This window comes from Pungitius pungitius, chromosome 4 (assembly GCF_949316345.1).
Source record: "Pungitius pungitius chromosome 4, fPunPun2.1, whole genome shotgun sequence".
Lineage (NCBI taxonomy): Eukaryota > Metazoa > Chordata > Actinopteri > Perciformes > Gasterosteidae > Pungitius > Pungitius pungitius.
The window spans coordinates 669,975-695,427 of NC_084903.1; the positions used below are offsets into that span (position 1 = coordinate 669,975).

The 25,453-nt window shown below is 45.2% G+C and overlaps 1 protein-coding gene across 1 annotated transcript; it reads left to right on the plus strand.

Moving 5' to 3' along the window:
• The first annotated feature begins 887 nt into the window (after nt 1-887).
• Nucleotides 888-22,028, plus strand: LOC119196594 (solute carrier organic anion transporter family member 3A1-like). The gene is made up of 10 exons (XM_037452404.2): nt 888-1,528; nt 4,901-5,360; nt 16,004-16,102; nt 16,291-16,560; nt 16,705-16,869; nt 16,996-17,194; nt 17,344-17,479; nt 17,629-17,801; nt 18,497-18,561; nt 18,780-22,028. The coding sequence occupies exons 1-10, from the start codon at nt 1,370-1,372 to the stop codon at nt 19,154-19,156; spliced, it is 2,103 nt and encodes a 700-aa protein (XP_037308301.1). The 5' UTR covers nt 888-1,369; the 3' UTR covers nt 19,157-22,028.
• Nucleotides 22,029-25,453: the final 3,425 nt, after the last annotated feature.

Below are 25,453 nucleotides of genomic sequence, written 5' to 3' on the forward strand. Positions count from 1 at the left end.
AGCAACAGCAGCAGTAGGATACATTGGCCTGCTGATGTGTGTAATAGAGTACTTGTGTGCCTTGAATTTTTAACCATCTTGAAGCCGGCTGCACACAATCCAAGCCATGCATGAAGATAGGAAGATTAAAATAAACTGAAATACATGACATGACATGGGGGCATTGTACAAACTGCAATGGTCTCTGATTGACAACTGAAATATTTCATAACCTTTTCCCTTTGTTCACAGTTTTTATTGTTATAATTGCAAATCGTTTATTAAAATATCTGAAAATTGCAACAGAGGACTTTGGCGGATTCAGGCAGCAACAGGTTCACTCCAGTTTGTGGACCGATGGACAAATTTGCAGAAATGGCTTAATGGTCCTTTTTCATTGAGCTTTTACTTCATCACTGGATCACCACGTGAGGGGGAAACTCTGATTACTGACTGCGGGCTAGTGCTCTTTATATAAGTGTAGTACCATTCACATGTGTGACTTTTCTCTTTAATCGTCTTGGTCATTGTGAATTGTTGCTCTACTCTCATGACGTCTTACTTCTAAAAATACCATGATCCAGGTGACTGAGCATCCTGATGATTTCTATCTCTCAGTTTACGTAGGAGGCTATTTTAGTACAAATAAATTAGCAGGAACAGAGTTGATCAGCAATCATGATTCTAGACATAAATCCAGTTCAGCTCAAGTGATTTGGATTCATTCATTTGCGAAGCCTGATCTGAGATCAGATAATAGAAGCCGTGCCGAGTCATTTCCCACCCTGTAGGTTGGCTACTGTGCTTTTGAGAGTCCGTCCTGATGAAATGTTGCCACCTTTGGGGAGCAATGATTAAGCTGACAGCCCGCACAGGTAAAATGATGATGCGGGGAAACGCATGGGTGGAGAGGGGGGAGGGAACGGAGACGCGGGAGATTACACCTCCCTCGTCGTATTTCGGTCTATTGGTGGGAGGAGGCAGAGGAGGAGCATCATAACGCCGATTTTCAAGGACGCAGAGCTGCGGTTCGGATCCAAACCCCCAAAACGCAAGTCGGTAGCGGTCCTGGTAACAGCCCGGATGCAGGAAAGGGGCGTCCTGTAGTTCTACGTCGGGCATCTGAAGCCGTCGCACACATGCACGCGTAGCCTACGTATTTAAATGCGAGGTAGCCGAGACGCACTGGCTGGACAGGCGGCGAAGAGGTCGCTGACGGACTGTGCGTAATGCTGAGTGGACAGCAGCATTCCTCTCCGTACACCTCAGCCCAGACGGGCTATTGACGGGACAATTCCGACTCGTTCTGCAGTGCGGCTCGTCAGTACAACCAGATGCTCTCCGCCGGACCGGACCCGTCCACCAACCCGACCGGAGCCTGAGCCGAAGGATGCAGGTGAAAAACCAGATCTGCACCGAGCGGAGCAGCACCGACGACCCGGAGCAGGATGACAGCCAGAAGAAGACCTCGTGTTTTTCCAACATCAAGATCTTCCTGGTGTCGGAATGCGCGCTCATGCTGGCACAGGGCACCGTGGGTGCATATTTGGTGAGTTTCGAATTCCTTGTCGACCCCTCCACCCCCCCCACGCACACAACTCCTCCCCTCCCCTCCCCGCACCACGCACCGAACCGCCGCCGCGGACACAATGTGGGTCCGGCGGCAGCGTCGCATCTCGGCGCATCCCGGGTAACAGCGGGTTAACGCGGCGCCCTTCACGCCGGCACGCGGCAGGCGGTGAGCGACGACGCGGTGCCGCGGCCGCCGATGCGGTTAATAATTATATTATTCCGTGAATGATCACATACCCGGGCGGCTCTCACTGATTGATGACTTGCTGCGTACTATCCATCAGGCCTATGCACCATCTGCATGTCACAACGCGCGTCACAGCCACGTTGTTGGTGGAGATTTTTTTTTTATATACATATATATTTATAAATGCAAATGCGTATGTGCAAAGTCTGCTGGAGAGCAGGTTACCAGGAGGTCCGTCCACCCTGGCGGCTCTGCTGCATCGTGTGCCTCCCTCAGCAGTGCAGGAGGCCTTTGACACTGGAGGAGACAGGCCTAGCAGATGACGTGATCACCACAACAGAAGTAACAATAGCTTCTGTTGTATTTACACTGCATCATCAAGGGACGCTTTCATTGGCTGTTTGATGCATTGATATATTTTGATGTCAACATAAGGGGATAAGGTGTGTTCAATACATGAACTGATGGGTGGAATGAGTTTAGGAGGAAATAAAAACAGGTTTTGTTTGTTGTTGTATACATTTCATGCCAATGTGTTGATGCTGGGGGAAATGGAAGCATCTCAAACATATTCCAACATCATGGTGATAGATATGCGTTTTGAAGTGCGGTGTGTGTTGTCAGCCTGTGCGGCCGAGCAGCCTTCAGTCTCTTTAATGTATCGGTTTACCTTCATTACTAAGAGATGGCCCAACAACTTGAAACTGTAAATCTGTATAAACATGAAAGATGCCTCTATTATTAGCCTAGAGCACCTGACAGGTATCAGCCCATGCAGCCTTTAAACTATAAATAATAACACATGCAGGCTGGAGCTTCGTTTTATTCCTCACAGGGGAACCAACACTTGATAAAGAGGCCACCTTCTTCAAAAGGAGTTGTGGTAGCGCAATTTAGGAAAGCAATTTAAAAAGAGCCAAGGTCAAATGTTGAATCTCATCAAATCTTACTTTTATATTTGTGCAGCTTCTGCATGCACAAATATATAAAAGGACCACATTGTATCAAACTGTGCGTGGTCACATCTCGTGAGGATATTAAAAAGGAAGCATTGTTTGGAAGGAGGGGCCTTCTTTCAGGATTTTTGTTTAAGGACTGCAGCTTGCCAGAACACAACTGAGCTGGTTCTAATGTATTTTGCACTATCCCAAATATAAAGTGCATAAGTGTTTACCTTGAAGACTGCAGTGGATCTTTCTTCTCTAAACCAGCATCCCAAACCCTAAAGTGCACCTTTAGCAAATCCCAGTGCAGACAAAAGCACTGTGGTAGCAGTGCCTATCCATCTCTGTATAAAATATATAGTTTGTCATCATCATGCCCTGTCTTTTTTTTTCCAACAAAGTCACTTAGTTGGTTCACATTGTACATTCATTCTCATGTTTTTCTTTCCGGTTGCACATTCTCTTTTTGTGAATAAATGACAATAACTTGGAATACGGACTTTGGTCTTTGATGACTGACGACCAACAGAAGCACCTGCTTCTTCAGGCTCATTCTATTCACATCAAACCAAAATTGGGGATAGACTTCATTTTAAGGCTCTGCAACCGTCTGTATGTTGTCTGTAAACATCCGAGTGGATCAGACTACAACATCTAAATCTAAAAGGTGTAAAGCGGCCGTTCTCCATCAGCAGCCATCACACACAACAGCTTCACACATAAATCTTCAAGCACCGCGATAGTAAATCTTAACCCTGTCGTTTAGTCCTGGTGACCTTTGAACTGTGTCCTCTCAGCTTTTAACACCATGGAAAGATGAATGAAAGCTTTGTCATAATTACAGGTGTACACAAGGGACAGAGTGAATGTTCATTTGTTAACAACACTGACTGTAAGTCGCACCGTCGGTCTGTCCCTCACATGTCATGTGATCAGACCCAGTGCAGCACGGTTATTAAGTAAGAAGGAGCCCAACATAAACACCCTTTTCCAGCCAGTGTCAAATAAAAGAAATATGCCTGTGAACGTTGACAAAGGAGGCAGCGCATGGTCCCCTCCATGCAGACCAAGCAGCAGGCTTTAAAGGCTGTCTGTTGCACGTTGAAGTTCTTCAGGAATTCCTTTTCAGAAGAACTGTTGTTGCAGTTGAGCGAGGGGCCTCGTTTGCTGGTGACTTTGGGTGGAATGGGCCTGCGGTTGCCCGTAGTAACGTGTGACACATTCACTCATGTCCCAAAGGTCTGGGAGTTTGTTTTTGCCATCTTTGGTGGTTATTGCCCTCGCGTAGCTTTTGCACTCCGACATACTTTTCACACTTAAATGAGTCATCACTGTAAACAAACTGTAAATCCTGTTGATCCATTGCTCAGGTCATTTTTCATGAGTTCCAACCTCTCAAATGCTGGGCTGGTTCTGCTCTGTTGGTAGGAAAAAAGGAACATTAAAGTCGTCATCTTTGGCTTCAGGAACTTGTGACAGGCACTTTTTTCAATTTTCTGACATTTTATCGAAGAAACCATTTGGTTAATTGCCACATTGCTAATGGATGATATAAATAATCGCTTGTTGCAGCCTTCTTGAATAAATTGTTTGATTTTGTAATGTAGTTTGGTGTTGGAGGAGAAAAACTACAAGCAATAAACTAGAACAATGAACGGACCATGTAGACCATCTCTCTAAGTCCAGCAGCAAGAGGTCGCGGGGCTCGTACCGTACAGTCTGCTGTCGATGATGGATTAATACAGGTTTTAAACAACTCCCCGCCAACCTTTTACCACCAGTTCTGCAACTGATCCGGTGTAAATTTGATTTAAGAAGCCACTTCATTACTTGCGTGCCCAGAAAACAGCTGGTCCTTCGCCTTTGGTGTCGATTTCCTAATTACAACAGCTGCGCGAGGCTTTCTCGCCTAAAGGCACACACATGCACGCATTTATTTTTCTCAGGTCGGCACCAGGCCTGCCTCGGGGATGTTTTGGGGGAGGAAGCTCGGGGATGTTGGGCGCTTTGTGTCCTAAACGTGTTGCCGGTTGGAGCGGCAGACGGCCGGCGTTTAGTGAGGAGCACCTGAAGCTCCATGCCTCGCTCTCATGTTCAGCACCAACATTAAACGTAGCACCATGTGAATTGCTGATCATACGACCAAGTGTGGAAACCTGCGATCAGCAGGATGGTTTCATAGTTCTTAACTCGATTTCTCTCTCTCTCCCTCGGCCAGGTAAGTGTCCTGACCACCCTGGAGAGACGCTTCAACCTCCAGAGTGCCGATGTCGGCGTCATCGCCAGCAGCTTCGAAATCGGCAACCTGGCCCTCATCTTGTTTGTCAGCTACTTTGGCGCCAAGGCCCACAGGCCCCGGCTGATTGGCTGCGGCGGGATCGTCATGGCGCTCGGCGCGCTGCTGTCGGCCCTGCCCGAGTTCCTGACTCACCAGTACGAGTACGAAGCCGGGGACTCGTGGCACGCCGAGGACGGCAGGGACATCTGCTCCAACAACACCAGGTCGGAGAACCGGGACTCTGGGTTCAAATGCGGCAACAGAGCCAACACCAACATGATGTACCTGCTGCTGATCGGAGCCCAGGTTCTGCTGGGCATCGGAGCCACGCCCGTCCAGCCTCTGGGAGTGGCCTACATCGACGACCATGTCCACAGGAAGGACTCCTCGCTCTACATAGGTGAGCGGCCCGGAAAAACAGAGAAGCGGCCGGCGATGTCTGTGCTGATGCTATACTAGAGTTAGAGTTGTCAAGTACGTCAAGCAACTTCCTTCCGAAGACTGAACCCTGAACCCGACCCAGAGCTCACTGAAGCACTAGTTTCAATAAATCAAACGCTTTCTGCACTGAAGGCGCTGCTGTCAGCACAGCAGTGATGTGCAGTGTATTCTGAGTGGGTCACTTAAAAGCCACAGAAACCGTCTCGATGTTATAGATTTGTGGTGTTTTCCGTAAACAAGCAACTCCCATTCAGAATCACAGAGGGGGGGAAAAGATTCGGCCTATTGGTCTGTTGGAGTGAGATGAGGAGATTGATACCACGCTCACACCACACGTATATACATTAAATATGAGGCTGGAGTCTGCAGGCAATTAGCCTCCCATAGCTTGAAGACTGGAAGCACTATGTACAATGCATTACATCTCATTTAGCTGATGCTTTTATCCACAGTGACTTACAATAAGTGCGTTGGACATAGAAGCTTGAGCAGCTGCCTCAACTACAGCATCCAACGCCCCTGAAAGCAACATCTTAGATCTATTAGTCAAATTTGGAGGTGCAGGGAGAAGATGTTTTTTTACTTTGTAGAGAGGCTTTGGCTGTTTTCACTCTTGATGCTAAATTAAGGTAATCGCCTGCTGGCTTTGGCTCCACATTTAGTGCACAGACACAAGGCCAGTATCGATTCTCCAATTTCAGTCTGGACCTGAAAGTGAAAAGGTGTACTCCCCAAAATGTTGAACAATCTATTTAATGTTTAATATTTAATATTTAATGTTGTGCTTTTCAGAGAATTACCGTAGCCTTAAGCGCTAACGAGGTTCTATGATACTGTTTTTGAATATAAGATGCTGTGAAAATGGTTCTAACACCAGTTGTCTGTCCCTCCTCAGCAGAATATTGGCTGTTCGGCTGGAGGAAAAAATACATTAACACTAGTAATTATTGGCTGTAACATCCAACACAAGCACAACACTGCCCATTGATAAGCTTACTCATAATCTCATAAACTCATAATCAATGAACAATATCATTAAAAACAAGTTTGAGTAGAATAAAATAAAGCAATTGGATGCTCTTACATTTGGTGGACTTGGTATTCCAGTTAGCTGGAAGTAATAAGAAACAACAGCTAATGGAATAATACAAATCTGCAGAATAACAATATTTATCAAAGTTAATGGGCTGATTAAATTGGCATGATTAAAACATGATTGTGACATTCATCATTCACTGGTGCACTAAATGATCTCCTCTCCTTAATAACGCACAGGCTCATCTTAGTGGAAGACCTGTAGTATTACAAAATGATATTGAACCTAAATTGGATCACTGATAATGTTCATTGAATCATAATCAGTCATGATCAGTTAGACAAATGGACAACGTCAGGTGTGCATGCAGCAAAGTAGATGAAGGCCAAAGCTGTGCTTGGGAACTAAAGCAGTTTTTGTCTTTAGTTCACTGCGTTTGATCGATACAAATGAGGTCACAATTCACAGCAAGCGTAGAAATACACCGGAGTATACAGCAAATGGTTGGAGAGAGAGAGCCGTTCACAGAGAACGCTCACAAGGAGAATTTATATGAACAATTTCATTTGAAAGCTCTTATGGAAACCATTTAGATGTGCTTTTTACAGGCCTCAGTTAAACCTTTTCTTACATTTACATTTTTTCTAAATTGTGTTAAAAAGTGTCCAATAATGTGGCAGATGAATATCATTTTTAAGAACTCATATGAAAATAATGTTACTTTAATGACCATATGGTGCTGATGCCTATAGCTCTTTATGTAACGAGGGTGACCTTGACTCGTTCTTCACGCCAGCGTCTCAGCCTCTGATGTGCTCCTTCATCACTGAATGCCCCAAAGCTGTTGGAGGAGCAGTAAAAGTAAAAAAAAAAATGATATCTCAATTCCAAGTAGTACATGAATGGTATACAGCACCTGTCGACTTCCCAGGTACTCCTTTTGGGATCAGAGCGTCCGGTCAATGTGTTTCTTCTGTCCAAAGTCACATGGTAGTCTGTGGTGTGGTACCCTGGGACCGAACAATAGGGATTGACGCTCTCCTGTAGCACCTTTCAAGACGTGTGTAAAATGCGCTGTTTTCCTTTGTGTGAGCACTTCCTGTCTTCATCTGACTCACTCATGCAGGTTTGGTTTTAATGCAGATTGAAATAAGAATATCAGAAGTGCTCACAATTAGATTTTTGGGGGGGAACAAAGAAAGCTAGATCCTGTCCCATGACTGGAGGTGTGGTGTTAGGAGATGAGTCAACATGTTCCTGTGATACTGCACTGCACAATATTGACTTGGTTTTGTCCCAAACCCGATAATGAGTTTGGTGAGAGGATGGCTGGCTATTAAACATGTCAGTTATGTGTGAGGGGCTGCTTGAGTCTATCAATACTTGTGCTAGTTTATGATCCTGTTTACTTAAAGCCTTTTTTTATACACTGCCATGCTGCTCAATATTTAGTGGCTATGAAATAATAAATAACATATGTATATATAAGGATTTAAAGAATGCATATCTAAGGTTATAAACCCTTTGGGGGAACAGGAGGCTAAAAGAACTATTTTAATTGGAAGAGATATTTTCTTAATTGTTGCGGTTGGCAGGTTTCAGTGTGATTCTGTGCTTTCTCCCCTAAGTGCCCTCGAGCAACACGCTTTGTTCCCAAATTTGATCGGCAAATGGTCTGTGCTCAGCAGCGGAGGACTGCAGTTATACTCACTTAGAGAAACCAAGAGGTGGACATAACACACATTACAGTCGGTCTGCCAAAGTTGCCTAGGCAACAGTGCAGAGACAGGCGGCGGGTCTCTGTGCCGTCCCTGTTAGCGGAGCTGGGGACGGAGAGACAGGACCAGACACACAAAGGATAACAAAAATAACACAATTAGACACTAATTACGTCTTAGAATTTGGGGGCTTTTCACCTGCAGATAAAATGCAACTGTTGTTGCAGCAATTTATTTATAAAAATTGTCTGCCTGTGTTAAAATGCAGTAGTGAATCTAAAAAGTGAACCATTATTGTACTCTTGACAATTCTGAAAATGGAGAGCTTTTATATTTTGCGACTGCCAATGTCATAGAAATCCATAATCCTGCATCTCTTCTCATAGCAGTTGGCACTCAATTTAAGATTTTACAGTTGAGCATGACATTCAATTATTGTATGATAATGTACACCAGTAAAACCCCCCATCACATTAAAGCCTTGAGGAGCTGACGCTGCAGTAAGTCAACGCTCAGCTGTAGTTTATTGTATTGTGTAAGAGCTGTCTTGTGGATTCATCAGTTTCCCCCCTTATGGAGAGGAGAAAAAGGCAGTAAAACGGGTTAAGCACGGAGCACCGTGTGTCTGCCTGCTCCTCCCTGCAGGCGTCTCGCTCGCCCTTTGCTGGTTGCGGTGTCGGCGCAGGCCTCTTGTAAGGGTGAGGAGGCCTGTGGTTCGTTCCGTGCCTGCTTTGATCTGTACAGTCTCTGTCAGCAGCACTCGGTGTGGGGGGGATGAAGGAGGGAGGAGAGGAAGGAGGCAGGGAGGGACAGAGGACGGAGTGAACAAGGCTAGCACAGCGGCCCAACATCGCACCCCCAACCTCCAGCTCGGCGAGAGGCCACCTCACTGCAGATGCCTGATGTTCGACATTACACTTAATATTTCCTCACTATTTTAGAAGATTTACTCCACGTTCTAATGATTATTATATGCACGGGCCTGTGTTTGGATGAGATTTGAGTGATGAAGGCATCATGAGCAAGAGGACGATGTTTCCTTCCTGATGTTCACACAGTTCATTCGATAACACACAAGCACTACTACACATATTCACTCCACAATTAAGTTTATTCTAATAGGTCAACAAAATTACCAAAATTCTTCCTGAGGAGAATATTTGTGACATTTCACCAAACCAAAGACCGGACCATGAATGTCTCTTTTAAATTCCATTGTAATCCATCATGTCATAATCAACCAACATGGCCGAAAGAACTAACAATCTACAGTTAAATCTTAAGTACATCTAAACTACCCACTCAGTACTGACCAGACAAGCTTTTGGATTGACTTTAAGAAGAAGTGTCTGTAAGTGTGTGTTTGTCTGCTCGTCCCGTGAGACTAAATCCAACAGTCCGATCAGTCCAACCAGGACGCCTCGTAACGGCAATCCATCATTTTTATTCTTCCTTTTTAAAAATGGATTTTTTTCTTATTTTGTATAATTGTGTTTCAAACTGAAATGCTGCCTCAGACTCTGTCTCCTGGTCCTGTGTCCTGTGTCCTGTGTCCTGGTCCTGGTCCTGTGTCCTGTGTCCTGGTCCTGGTCCTGTGTCCTGTGTCCTGTGTCCTGTGTCCTGTGTCCTGTGTCCTGTGTCCTGGCCCACAAGGAATCGGCTCTTTCAGAACATCCCCCAGGCTTCGTCCTTTGACACTTACAGATAGTCTATTATTCTTTTCTTCACACCACCCCCTTTTTTTTACAACCCAGGCATATTGATTGCCATGGTTACCTCCTACAATATGACCGCCCAGTTCTCTGGAGCCTCCATACAGTACATGTATGTTATGTGCTGCTCAGTATGTGTGTGTTGGAATCAAAGGGAGCACCAGCTCCATCAGCTGTCTGGTAAAACGAAACAGACTCATATTTCTGTTATTTTGTCATTAGATCATTGTGCCATCTGGCAGATAAGAGGACAATCCACACAGACTGAAAAGCAGTGATAGGATGGAGAATGAGATCTGAATGATGTACAGAGTCGACAGCCCTCAACAGCAGAGCTTGATGTTAATACTGAAGGCATCATGCTAACAAGAGCACGAAGTCACCTTGCTGATGTTTAGCTGCCATTACATTCACACTGTTCACCATCGTAGGTCGACATGTTATCATTTGCTAGTTAGAACTTCACAACGTACAGGTTTGGACTAATATTTAATAAGGAAACTAAATGAAAATGGGGGTATGTAACCACAAATGTCCACCTCATGGTGGTGCTTAAAGGCGGTGGCCGACTGACGCACATTGAGTCTTTGAATGTGTGTGTGCATTGGGTGTATATCCAGGTGTGTGTCCTTCTCTATTTTATATTTAAAGTCTTGACCTCCGGCTTACATGACCAGAAAATGGCTTCCCATTTAAGGGGCTGTGTTGGCTGCAGCATAATGTCCGAGCCCGGCTGTAATTGGATTGTTGATTGCTGTCTGCTGCGTGACTGATTCCCCAAATGAACGCATGTAATCCTCCTCTGTATCCAATCGCTCTCTGAGCCTGCAACAGGAGAGCTATTCTACTGCATCAGTCATGCTCTCTTCCTTTCTATTATTATTATTATTTTAATATTGTAGCCCGTAATAGTTTCTGTTTCCATCCTAATGAGATGCAGGTGCGATGATTGTATCAGGCTATACAGTATATAGTATATATATGTGAGTTACACCTCACAGTATAGACTCACTAGGCTCCTCATACGCCGCCACTTATTTCTCGCGTATCACATGTTCACGTCTGTCTGCAGCCTCTGAAAAGCAAATATTTCCCTTTTAAAGTCAACGTGGAGCGATGCAAATGATTTGTCAGTGGCTCTAGCAGCATGTCCCCCCCCACCCTGGTCCTCACTGAAACATCTCACCAGCTGATGGATTGCCATGAGATGTAGCGCAGACAGTCATGGACCGTAGTGGATCGATGGCTTTGGTTACTGGTCGTAGAGCCGGTCCCCTGCTCCGCCGCCTCCGGGTCCGCTGGCTCAGCTCCTCTCTTCCCCCGCCTCATATTTTTGCCGCTATTCATCGGCGTGATGCGTGTAATGAAGCGCTGTGAGGCCGAGAGAGTCCACTGCAGCAAAATGTTTTTACTCCAGTGGAGTTATTACTCTTCCGCCGTAGGACAGCGGAGGAAGGAATGGACGCTGACTCAGCACGCGCTGTCTGCTCCGACCGGGCCCAGGTTGGTTTATAGGTGCACCTTTGAAGGAGCACCTATGCCAAGATACAAAGTGCCAGTGAGTGGACCGTGGCATGATGTGGGTCTGAGTGAGGCGCTGTTCAGCGTGGCCAGGTGACCTTGCCTCTGCTGCATCTGTTGCAGGTGGGTAGAACACAGGCGTTGCTATGGCGTCACGTCCCCTTCTGTTTGTGATTAGATTAAAGGAATAATATTAGTAATAAAAAGACCAGGTGACTAAAGGGCACTGACCTCGGTGTGTGTCTTGATCAGTGTTGTTGTTCCCTCTAAAAATCAGTGTGGGACCTCTTGTCACTTTGCTCATTTCATCTCTGGTGTTCAACACGTACTTAGTCTCCAGGAAATAGATGGAAATTAAACTAATTTTAGGTCAACCAATGAATTGAGTCAGATTTCAGCACCATCAGAAAGAATTCAACAAAATATATTTTTCATCCCGGTAGATGAAGACTTTGAAACAGGGTTACATCATTTACCATTACGCCTGAAAATGAAACATCATGAAATGAACTAAATTATATTAAGTATTAAAAAATAGGAAGGAAGAAGTCCTGTCTGAATCTGTGCATTTGGACTCATGCACGCAGTCTGTCTCTGGGTAGAATAATTTGTGTCCACAAGGTTTTGACTTAACTGGGATATTTTTAGGAGATAGTTATTGTTTATGTAGCATATTAGTACTTAAATGGTATGTAAGACATTTGCAATGTGGCTGCTTTTGCGTGTGTGAAAAGGAATTGGATTACAATATGTGTTTATGTAAAGTGTTTGTGCTATTTTTAAATTGTTGTGTCCATGGTATCATGTGGCCTGTCACCACAAAACTGACTCACTATAATGCTTTTTACAAGGCCTTATAAGATCATATACCTCATCATTAAAAATGTATTATAAATGCTATTTTAATATAATAATTACTATATAATGTGAAGATGAGTTACTCTAAATTGTCATTGTTGGCTTTAAGTCAAAATCAAAATATTCCATTGAATTCATGCAGGAATATCAATGAGCATCAATAATGTGCTTATTAATTCAAATTTTATGGACAGTTATGAGTGCTTATTACTATAAATATACATTGTTTTAATAATGCATTACATCTTCATAATGCATTATAGACCTCTTAGTGCTTACCTTTAAAACTCTCACCTCTAACCATTGAGTTAAAGGAGAACCTGGATATCTGGAAAGCTTTTGGCTCCACATCTCTCCTCATTCTTGTTTTTATGTGTGTTTGAGGCTTTAATCAATGTATAATTGTACTTTTGGTATTGAAAATATATTCTGGACAAAAAACTGTTATTTTAGGAACAAACCTATGTCACGTTTGGGTCAAGTTGCAGACTGTATTATATCGTTCAGTAGGAGGAGCTGTACAAGCTCTCACTTTAAGTGAAGTGTCTCTACCTGCCATTCCCAAATGGCTGGCTCAGAAAAGCTGTCAAGAGTTTTTCGGGGACATCTAAGTCATCACTAAAGCTCGGTGATTTTGTGAATTGTGCCGTCCTCGTACAATCATGTGACACAGAGAGCCTGGGTCACTGATCTAACGCCATGCGTTTGTTGTCCACCAGGAACACCTTGCTGTACCTTCATCTTTGTTTCAGGTGTTTATCGCCACTGCTCTCAGACAAAGCAGATAGAAAATAGAGTTAAAAAACATACCTCAGCAGTCATTTCTTTCTCTTTTGGTTTGAATACAAACAGCAGAAATCCATTAAGGTTCCACATGGAGATATTTCATAGTGCACAGCATCTCCAGGGCAGAGCATGTTCTGCTAAGACGGCCCACAGCATGTTGCCCGGGACATGTGTCACATTTCATTTGCACATGTCAACCTGCACTCTCCTCTGCCCTTTTAAAGCTCATCCAAATACCTAAGACATGATAAATGTTTTACTGCGATGTATCGGCCATGACGATGACGATGAGGTCGTTCAGCACCAAAAATATACACCTTCATAAATGATTTGTGGCATTTCCTTCATCCTGTTTGGCAAGTTAAGAATTTGGTTGCGAGGTCACATTAGAATTGTTTTAACAGTTGAACTGATGGAATTTTAACAGACAACTATAGACACAAAGTCCTTGATTAACTTGTACAGACGATTATTTAATGAAGAACTTAAGTGGCTTCTAAAAAACCCACCGGGTTGTTTTTGTTTTGGAATGAGACGCCTCTCCTTTACAGGTGTCCCCTTTTTGTCTGTCAGACCTTAAATAAGCTTCATCCGCATGATCCCTCTTTGTGTCGCTGGTCTGTAGGACCTCGCGTCCCCGAGGCATCAGTCCATCGATGTGTGCTGGTTACCCTGCTGCTTCAGGACGGCGCTCTTCCTCGGATACGCTGAGGCACAACCGCAATCGTTGGGAAGTCAGTAAATCCAAAGGGATTTAGGTGCAGGCCCGAATGAGCACTCAGAACCTCAGACACATGTGTTCTTCTAATGAAGGGACATCAGTATTTGGAATGTGCAAACATCATAACGGTGTTTCCTTGCAGCATCTTCACAAATCAACTTATATTTCAAAGTGATAAAATGTTGTGTTGGGTTTTGAGTATTTGAACTTGGTGTTGTGTGATCACATTAAATATATCATATTATTTATCACAATACTCCAATGCAATTAGAACGGGTTATCCCAGAAACACTTTGCAAGTCCACAATCACAATAAAATACATCACGATGTATTTGTTCATCCAACAAAAAGAAAATATTATATATTCTCACATTTCTGTCTAAGATCCCATTTTATTTTGGTATAAAGATACTTCTGAATATTAATATTAGTATTAATGCCAAAGGTTTGCAACCAAAAAAGTTGTAATGGTGTTAAACATCCATACACAAAATATACATATGTGTTTTTAGAGTAAAACAGCATTTTCCTGCAAACGTTAAGCACCCTGTGTGGTTAAAGCTCCACGTAGTTCATAGCTGTAGAATGAGGTCAGCAGAACCAGACAACGGACTGGGTGATGAGCTCTCTCTCTCTAAGAGTGCACCTTCAAGCTGGTGCAATATTTGGAGAGAGCTCTAGCAACTTTTTCCAATGTAACGAGGGATGTCACAGAGCGTCCCAAGAAGACCGGATCCTCACCCTTTCAGAACAGACTACACGCAGCCAACCTCCGGGCTCATCGGGCTGCCAATCAGTGCTTGCTCAGCAATGGGTCCACGTTCTGCTGAAGGAAGTTGGATCGTAGGGTCAAGACGGGGTGAACGGTGTGCTGATTGCTGCCCCAACAGAGTAACACCTGTTGGTGGAAGCAGTGCGATGCACAGCGGGGTTCATGGGACGCTGCCTCCGTGATTAGGGGGTAGATTAGGGGGTGGATTAGGGGGAGAGTGGAACGGCCCGCCAACAGTCCTGACCTCCAATCCATTGAACACTTGTGGGCTCAGCGTGTGCGTTCTGTTCGTGGTGAGCAACACAACGACCTTCTGCTGACAGTAAATCCAGCGTGGAGGAGTAGAACGCCATCCCACAGCAGTGAGTGACCAGCACCAGGAGGAGGAGCCACGCTGTTGTGTTATGGTTCTTCCACAATGAATAAATTGTAAAATTGCCAATCCATCCAGCAAATGCATGTTTCTTACACATGGACAGCATTTAAATAGTATAAAATGTATTAACAAGAAGCAGAATTGTTACAACAGAACATACATTTTTTCAACTTTTTGTTTGATGTTTATATGTATCTGACTGTAATAATGAGTTGCTTATTGTACATATTTGGCGGTCTGTACTCCATTAAGACCCCACATGTGTGTCAAGACACCAGTCGAAAATCACAGTTTTCTCATATCCTGCACTGGTGTATTTATAATAAGATCATCATTTTAAAAATAGCTTCAATATATGTTGGAATGAAGTTTTTTAAATGGCGATTGGCTGGCTCACATCACAGAGACACTAGCTCTCAGATCAATGAGGATAACAACATCAATAATTATCATCTGTCACCTGACCACACAAGTGGACTCTGGTTCCCTCAGTAGGGAGCGACCACAGAGTCTCTACCGCAGCTCACTTCTGTTGGTCCACTTACCACTTCCATGGATAAGTGCCTTTCAGGGCCACACACACACATGTAGCTGTGTTCTGAGCTCTCAGTCTGGAACGAAGCAGGGCAGCTTTCAAGAGAAAATCACCCTGAGGTACTGCATCAGGGGCTCCCCACTGCTCTCAGACTAAGAACCCGTTTGCTGCTGGATTATTCATGATCCTGTGGGACAATCTGGTTTTGGATCAGTTACTGTGTAACCTACGAGCAGCACATTACAGTGATCTGAATGCATCTGCCAGTGGGAGACATCTGATTAAATTAATCTCAGTATGCAGAGAATGTATTTCATACTAGGACAGTGGATTAACAAACAGAAGTGTAGTTACCACATATTTAATAAGTGATTCAGTTATAGCCACTTCTTCTCAGTCTTAATACAATGCTGCCCTCCACTGAAGGGTTTAAGGAAATGCACTGACTCCACGAGTTTAGCTTTTGTCTCTTGGTTTCTCCATGATGGACAGATAGACCGACTTCGACAGCTCAGCTAAAACACAAACTGACTATTGTACGTCCTTCTTCTCTTTCTGTCTTGCAGGCATTTTATTTTCGACATTAGTGTTTGGCCCGGCCTGCGGCTTCATCTTAGGTTCTGTCTGCACCAAAGTCTACGTTGATGCTGTCTTCATGGACACCAGTGAGTTGATGTTTTCTGCATCCTTCAATTTACATTAATTTCCATCGCAATTTTCATTAACCCAACTGGGAAAATGAATAATGCAAAATGGATTTCTTCTCGAAGCCATTAAAAAAAAAAAATCCGTGAAATTCTCTCGGAAAAACACAATTGAACGTTTGCGGTAAATGTGCCTGCCTCTTGTCCAGGTAAGCTGGACATCACTCCAGATGACCCTCGCTGGATCGGGGCGTGGTGGGCCGGCTTCCTCCTCTGCGGTGCCTTACTCTTCGTCTCATCCCTCTTCATGTTCGGCTTCCCCCAGGCGCTGGACGAGCAGGACATGGGCGGTGGAGGGGAGAGCGAGCAGGCCATGCTGCCTTCCTCCCTGACCATGGAGTGCCAGGACTCCAAGCCCAACGGGGCCGTTCACGGCTTCGACATGAACAGTGGACTCTCAGTCTGTGAGCATCTGAGAGGTGAGGAGGAGCTCAGAAGCTGGAGATGCCAAGGAAAAGTGGGGGAATTTCCACAAGTGACGTCAGACGTGCGCGGTCTCAGAAATGATCATTCTTCTCCGTCCCTCCTATCCCTTTTCTCCATTTACTTCTGCATGGACGCAGTAATCCCCCGGGTCACCAGGCACCTTCTCTCCAATCCGGTGTTCAGCTGCATCACGCTGGCAGCCTGCATGGAGATCGCTGTGGTCGCCGGTTTTGCCGCCTTCCTCGGGAAATACCTGGAGCAGCAGTTCAACCTCACCACCTCCTCAGCCAATCAGCTGCTAGGTAGGCGGATCATCATCTGGTCTGAGTCCGTTTGACGGTCAAACCAACAAACAAACACACAGAAATGGAACATGAAACTCTACTGAGGAACTCAACGTTTGGACGTCATTGTCTTTTGCTCCCCAGGAATGACGGCCATCCCATGCGCCTGTCTGGGTATCTTCCTCGGGGGGCTGCTGGTGAAGAAGCTGAACCTGTCGGCTCTGGGCGCCGTCCGCATGGCTATGATGGTCAACCTGGTGTCCACCGCCTGCTACGTCTCGTTCCTCTTCTTGGGCTGCGACACCGGGCCCGTCGCCGGAGTTACTGTCGCCTACGGCAACGAGTAAGCAAGACTCATTATTTGGATGAACACCTGACCTGCACCTCGAAGACGCTAGACGCTATAAAAAAAAAACATGTTAGAATACTTCAAATGGTTGTACGTGTGCTACCAAGCAGCTTGCCCAGCATGACCTGTGACCTCTTCCGTAGGACGCTGCGGTCATGGCAGCGACCTGAGTCGGCGTGCATCAATAACTGCAATTGCTACACAGCATCAGTGAGCCCCGTCTGTGGGTCCAATGGCGTCACCTACCTCTCGGCCTGCTTCGCCGGCTGCACCAAACCAGTGAGTGAAGCCGCCGGCGCTGACCCGAAATGAGCCGTCTCATGACGTCTGTTGGAGAGTTCTAAATGGATGTCAGGGACAACACACACTGCGCATGGGTCCTGCTTTAGATAAACATTTTCTTATCTGATTTCTTGTCTTTGCGTCAGAACCTGACCAGCTGCACGTGTATATCCAGCTCCAGTGAGGAGGCGGTGGCTTTACCGGGGAAGTGTCCCAGTCCGGGCTGCCAGCAGGCCTTCCTCACCTTCCTGTGTGTGATCTGTGTGTGCAGCATGATCGGAGCGATGGCCCAGACCCCCTCCGTCATCATCCTCATCAGGTAGGGAGACCTGCTGCTACGCTTAGACTGCCCACTAGAGGGCGCTATTGATCTTCTAATCCCCTCAATAGCAAAAAGACATACAAAAACACAGGACACCTCATATACTGTGTTCATAAATATTGTATATTTAATACACATACATTTATCAAGCAAAATTGGGGATGGTGGGGGGGAGGGGTGGTATTTCGTACTATGTACTTTTCATTTTAAATTCTTTGATCTGTGAACATATTGTCAGATTGTGAGATACTGGCTTTGATGTCAAAAGTTAGATCACACTGGGTGAATCTGACACTGAAGCCAGGCTACGCTAATTAAAGTCAAATAAGCATATTTAACACAATGTGTAGTATTATGTTCAACAAACACCCATGTTTGATCCAAACGGTAAAACAATCGTCACCTTTTAAAATCTTTTGCCGCATTTATGTGCAGAATTAGTTTTTTATTCAATAAGCACAGATTACCAAAGTTTGGGGTCCCCTCACTCTCTGTTCTACAATGCGTCTGACGTCTTACATCGTCGTCGTGTTCCCGGACCACAGCGGAAGCTGATTGGTTGAATGATGAGTCGTATGGTACAACGTTACCATAACTTTAAAAACGAAAGGAACCGGCTACTTGCTGCAACGTTCTGTTTTTGACTCCTTAGTCTGACGATTATGTTCCGACTGTCCTGTGTGTGTTCTCAGAACGGTTAGTCCAGAGCTGAAGTCCTACGCCCTCGGAGTTCTGTTCCTGCTCCTGAGACTCATCGGTGAGACATGTGATACATATTGACTTTACCAACTTTACTGTCTTTTCTTCCTTTCTGACCACAGGAAAGCGTGAGTTCTCTGTTTGACCCGCTGCACATTGCTGTAATTCTGCTGTGCTGTCACATGCCCACGGTTGGCCTATGAGGAACTGTCCCAATCTGTCTGTGTCCGTTTCGGATGTCAAGGAGACTCAAAGTGTAACCCTCTCCCTCTGCAGGCTTCATCCCCCCCCCGCTGATCTTCGGCATGGGCATCGACTCCACCTGCCTGTTCTGGAGCTCCGTCTGCGGCGAGAAGGGCGCCTGCATGCTGTACGACAACGTGGCCTACAGGCACCTGTACGTCAGCATCGCCATCGCCCTCAAGTCGTCCGCCTTCGTCCTGTACGCCACCACGTGGCAGTGTTTGAGGAAGAACTACAGGAAGTACATCAAGAACAGCGAGGGCTACCTCACGCCCACCGAACTCTTCGCCTCCAACGTGACTCTGGACAATTTGGGCAAGGAGATCACCCAGAACCCGGCCAACAGGACAAAGTTCATATACAACCTGGAGGACCAAGATACGTGTGACAACATGGAGTCCGTTTTGTAGTGCACGCACCTGGTGAGACTGGAGCGAGGCGCGACGTCTCCTCGGTGCCACGTCAGTGTAGAGAATGTTCTTAGTAAGCTTCTTATCTCCTTCTCACCCAAAACGAGAGGCTTCCCCAAATGCTCTATGTCCCCACTGCACTTTTTACTAAGTACACGGGCCATCCGGGCCATTGTAGTCAGAGGAAATATTAAGCTCACTTTATTCTTTTTTTTTTCACACTTTCTTAATTGGACAGCTAACGAACGTGGGAAAATAAATTAGGAATTACATGGAATGACTTATACTTAATGCATTATACCACTAATCCCCCCCCCCATGACGCTCCTCTTTACTTTACAGTTCTGGGCTTTTGTTCGACTCATGAAGAGACCAGAACTGTTTGAGTGGCAGAGATAGTGGTCATTTTGCTTTAGAGGGAAGCACACTTGTGTTCATGGGTCTTAATGCGTTCTTTCACCCTGCGCTGGAGTAGTTTTAGACACAAAGTACGTACAAAGCCACCCTGCTGCAGACGGATTAACAAAGCTGTGTGTTCCCTCACCTAATTGTCAAAGTTTAATGCAACAAATGAAGATGACTACAGAGGCCCATACGGGCAAGACGTAAAGGCAGAACTAACAAAAGTAAGTCAATGACAAGAAATAGACCTACAGGATAAAACACCGTCCCGTGGTTGATGATCATATTTACATATTTAAAAGGTTTTGGGCAACATATGACGTCATGGATGCCCTGTTTCCTGCTTACATTGTTAAAGCCTCACAGCATCGCAGAGTCAAAATGTAAAAGAGATCCTTTAAGCCCCCTGAATACCAATTCATTGGTAATCAATTACACAACAACTGCATTTCATCTCAAGAGGAGAAAAGAAGATAGTTTTGGTACTTTTATCGTCTTATATAAAGAATAAGAAACAGGGAGCAGTAGAACAATATTTGATCTTTTGTGCTTCCTTTCTGACGCGATCAGAGGGTGGAGTTCACTCTGAGATGATGTTGCACATATTGTTCAGATTTTAGAAAGTCTTTCTCAGTAGCGTTCCCATCTTGTTGAGCCCGTAAGTAACAACGATCCCTTTACTGTGTTGTAGTGCCGAGTTTTGCTATTAATGCTGGACACTAATTTTCTTTTTTTTTTTTTACTTCAAACCATTTTGGCAGTCCTTACTCTGGCCTCTATATGAATGAGGGGCAACTTCCAAAAGTTAGTTTTAATAACCCAGTCACCCAGATGTTTAACTGGTGACCTAAAAAGCAACGGACCGTGAGAGAGGATGCAGGAGCTCCGTGGCCCACCTGTGAGTCGTTGGACCAGGCCTGAGCCGACCCAGTACCTGAACCTGTGAGCTCTTATCTGACCGTGCCCCCCCCCCCCCCCCCCCCATATAATTCTGCCAGGAACACTTGTGTCGATGGTCAATGGAGACACAGTACACCACCAATACAGTTGACTTGGTGGTGTAATTCTACTCCAGGGAACGCCCCCTGCAGCAGTAATGCATGGAATACACTGCTACCTGGTAAATACACAGCAGGGGACATTGCAAATGAGACTCTCTGGGGTGAATGTACGTAGTGGGGCCACAGCAGGTGATGGCTGTGGTGGAGGAGGAGGAGGAGGAGGAGGAGGCCTTCCCCAATGGAATCTGTAACAGCAGCAACATGGCTGCACAGAAGGAGAGTGTGGAGGCGTTTGAACAGGAGCGAGGCGCTGGGACACGGTGAATGTGGTGGGCTGGCTGTCAGCAGACACAGCATAGCATGACGCACAGTGTCCTGCCAGAATTAGTTCATTTAAAAGCATGCTGTAAAATGCATGCAATGTTAAGAAATAGATATTCACTACGTCACTACGCTGCACAGACTCTGGTGGTTTGGTGGCCATGGTAACGGTTAAATACACGTTTAACTCCAATGGCCTCCAAATTCTATTTTAGACCATGGAGAAGCTTTATAATGCATACTGCATTGTGATGTTGACAGTTTTTTAGCAGACCTCAGCTGACTCACTCACACTGCAGTGATTGTCTAAAAACAAAATCTTTTTTTTCTTCTGTCTGATGAAATTTACGTTTTTAGGAATTCTGTGGGATTCTGATATCTGACATATCCAGTTTATAAATAGAATATATGTTTTTTCTGGCTTACTTTGTAAGTATTTAATATGTTTTGCATCAAAAATACGGACCTTTGTCCAAACCCTTGCAATAGATTTGATCCCCTTGATGTTTGATGTTTGGAGTTAAGGAGCAGTTCCACATTTTGGGAAGTAAGCAACAAGATGGATTCTGCCCTCATGTTTGCACGCCAGCTTAGTCAAGCTCAAAGAATGGAAACAGGGGCGAATGATGACCCTGACTTTGTCCGAAAGTAACTAACCGACTCCTCTCAAACTGGTTTTCCAGCTCACTGCTGAGATAACCAGTTCGTACATAATGAACAAACATTTGGGAGCTGTCTCTTTAATCTAACTCTCTGCAATAGAGTAAATAAGCGTACTCCCGAAAATGTCTAACTGTCCCTTACAGTTTAAGTTCCATCATTCAGACCCATTTTATGCTGCCGCTCATATTTTATGAGAACATTTCTTTGCAAGTGGTGGAATCTGTGTTGGATCCACACTAGTCATAGGATGGAGTTTAGTTTAGTACAAATAGTATGAGATTGAAACTATACATTGATGATGCTTCAGCATCATATTCTGTAAGGAGGGATAAGACCCCGTGCCCGACCAGACGAATGTCGGCTTGCTTTGACGTGAACCAAGAGAGCATCAACGCGGCTCTTCAGCACAGCAGCGAGACTTAAGTTCAAGTGCTTAAAACCGTCCCCAGGCCCTAAATTTGACTGTCCCTGAGAGGGTGATTGATTATGCCAAGAGCTTCTAACTAACATTAGCAGCTGGCCACCATCTCTCCTCAATACCCCCCCCCCCCCCCCCCAACCCCCAAACAGGTGTCGCTGTCTTTAATATCGGTCACGTCCAGTATGTCATAGTGTGACTCTGTACATAATAGTGCCATACAAGTGCCAAAGTGACACCATTGAAGTGTTGGGTGTGTCACCACTCAGCAGATCCTCCAGCTGTATGTAGCGACAAACCCCTGCACTTACTTTCACCGTATCATACTAAAGTGTCCCCAAAAACATATTGCCTATAAAATATTGTATATGGGTCTAGATAACAGTATTATTTAGGATGTAATAACTGTTTTACGTAGGACCTTTCTACTAGTGAAGGTATTGTCGGATTTAGATTAATCTGTCTTTTTATCAGCCGCACAGCTGATAACTGTTTGTTGCTTCGGTCCAAATTAAAACAACACTTTGCTTGAAACAAGTGGCACCGACGTCGGGCTCCAGCCTGACGCCGTACAGTAGACGAGGCGGGCTGTAGATTATCAGCCGGGCTTCACTGAGAGCGGGCCTGCACCTGTGCTCCTCGGAGACCACATCCACCTGTGCGCCGTAAACATTCACCACCCGCAGAGGAAAAGACAAGCGGGTCCGTCCAGCGCGCTGCCTGGGTGGCGGCGCTGCCTGGGTGGCGGCGCTTGCTTGACCTTGTATTCACTTGCCGCGACAGGACTGTTTTGCCTTGTGATGAGAAAATAATTTTGGAGCATAAATGTTTTTGGGCTTGTTTTTTACATCCTGTTTTTCTCCTTATTCTCTTTTGAAGACCTTGCCTTGTGGCAACAGCAGATGGACTTTTATAGAGAAACTCAAGTTACACAAGTATTGACATATGAAGAGTTTACTGCTAAAAAATGACATTTCTGGGAAAAATAACAACAACTCTTGGGGCTTGTCATTCAAGAGAACCTTTGACATGGATGGACAGTTATCCTGTAAATACGCCCATCATTCGGTTTTTTTTGCTAATCATTCTTTCGTACGGACAGTCACTTTTTTGTAAACGATGGATGTTATTTTGGAAGCAAACTCTTCATATGGATCATCCTTTGGTTTGAGCCTTCAGGCAGCATGTTGCCTTTGATTAAAGTGAAACCGTGTGCTAACCATGTTAGTGGGGGTGAGTGATGTGGTTGCTTATGCTGCGGGTGGTGTTCCATGTGGGGATTTCATGGCTCTATGCAGAGGACCTTTGAAAAGAAAAGGGCATTGAAATAAGAAAATATCACCTATATTTTCAAAGCATCACTAAAGGTTTTTTAGATATGCTCTATTGCTTCTTTGGAATTATTTTCTTTTTTTCTTTGGATAATATGAATTTATATTTAAAAGCTTTATGTTCTGTATATTTCTTGGAAAAAGATTACATGATTGTATGTTTATTGTAAATACATTAAATATACTATTTTTGTTTTTAACATGACATTTTCTGCCTAACAACGATCAACAACTCCATGGTGGTTTTGAGGGCAATTAGATCTCATTGTCCTTTTGAGGTGAAACATCAGTTTGAATTTTCAATATGCCGACCTTTCATCCAAAAAGAGCAGAAATATAAGTGGATCAACGAGGTCAGTGGGATTGATCCTCTGGGGAACATGACATCCATCCTATAGTGGACATCCCTAGAGTCAAGCAGCTGACCATATAGGCCAAAGCCATCATAGCAGAAATAACTAGGGAGCAATATTTAGCCTTTCTACGTTTCATCCATTAACGCAGACGGAGACTGCACAGTTGGACCAACTTAAGGTGTCAAGAAGAAAATCGATTTCAAACTGTGTTGCTTTTGAAAGATAATTTACCCTCCAAGAAGAAAAAACAGAAAGTTCGCTGTGCAACCTGGTCAGATTAGTTGGAAGGTCACATCTCATCTTCTTGCTCTAAACGCACCGACAGAAGAAGATAAATCCTGACATGGGTTTAATAGAAATGTGCTTGTGCTTTGCCATGATCTAATTTCCTGGAATGTAAGCCCGCGTGTTTATCCCCCCCCGCCCTCCCCCGCCCTGCCGCGACCGCCATTGGAGATAATAACCGGCGTTATGGATTGACCGGTGGATCACCTTGTACCGCTGTTTAGAAGGAGCGGCGTACGTGTCGGGGGGGGGGGGGGGGGGGGCAGGGTCGTTGCGGCGTTGCTTTTATGCGAGAGCCGGGGCTGGGAGCGCTCCTGTTTCTCGAGTGCAGATGGGGTCTCGCCGGGGCCACGGTGCAGTGAAATGGAAAGCATGCCATTCCCTGTTCCGCTTGATGCCGAGTGACTCTGAGAGGTTGTGTCATGTTCCTTGGCTATTGACTCAATGACTTGGGACTTCACGGCGAAAGCCTGAACCCGTGCGGGCTCTCTGCGTGCTGACAGAGAAATGTGTCTTCCACTTGTCTTCACATTGACCCGGGGACTCTGCTCAACTGACGTGTCCACATCCCCCGAGTCTCACCTCCTGGACCCAGAAGTAACCTTTCCACGACCTTGCCTGTCTTTCACGCTCCGTCGGCCGCTATCGCAACGATCCGCTGGACTCGAGTTTTTCCTTCTTTCTGACTGATACACCTATGGATTACCTGTCTGTGACAGTCAACCCATTCAGCTTCCGCTACACGGATGACATGGCGGGGAATTCAGCCTTATGTGGCTCACATTATTCATCACTGTCACAGTGGGGTTCGAAAGTCAAGGCACAGAGTTAAGCACAGGCCATTAGCTGGTGCAGAAATGACAGCTCAAAGAGCCGGACCTTGGAGGCTGCCTCTGCCCTCTTGTTCATGCACCAGACCGAATCACCATGTGACCTGAATTAGGATATCTCGACTAAATTATACTGTATTCCTCTTTACATTGTATGCAAACAGGGTTATTCTGCATACATCACTAATGTCTTCCCAGCCCCTTGACGTGGCTCCAACGGCTGACCTGATTCATTGTTAAAAAAACAACAATCTCTGACTCAGTGACAACGGCCCAATTATCCCTTTCACGCAGAAGAGGTCCATGTTCAAAAGAGGGTGTGAATTGCAAATCCAGCTGCCGCCTGTCCTTGCGCTGCCACGATCTAATAATGTGATCCATCATGTCAGCAGCGACGGCTTGTAAGCAAATCCCTCAGAGGGTACGAATGAAGAAGCTTGCAGCTCAGGGTCCAGAGTATTAACACATGTTAATGGGTCACTGCAAGCCTTTGTACCTCCTGCGTGCAGCACCTAAAATGGCCTTTCTTGATTACATATCTCTTGACTAAGCTTCTACTGGTAACCTTCCAAACACACGCTTGGCAGCCACAACCAGCCTAGATGCCTTCAGGAAATGAAGAAGCCCTGCTGTTTCCGGCGGGGAAATAAAGCCCCGTGAAACCCTGTTTCCTCCTGAGTAGCAGTAACG

Excerpts from the sequence above, each read along its gene's own strand:
- LOC119196594 (XM_037452404.2), top strand. The coding sequence starts at position 1,370 with ATGCAGGTGAAAAACCAGATCTGCACCGAGCGGAGCAGCACCGACGAC. Across the intron at positions 5,361-16,003 it reads GGACTCCTCGCTCTACATAG|GCATTTTATTTTCGACATTA; the intron begins GTGAGCGGCCCG and ends TCTGTCTTGCAG. Across the intron at positions 17,802-18,496 it reads TCCGTCATCATCCTCATCAG|AACGGTTAGTCCAGAGCTGA; the intron begins GTAGGGAGACCT and ends GTGTGTTCTCAG.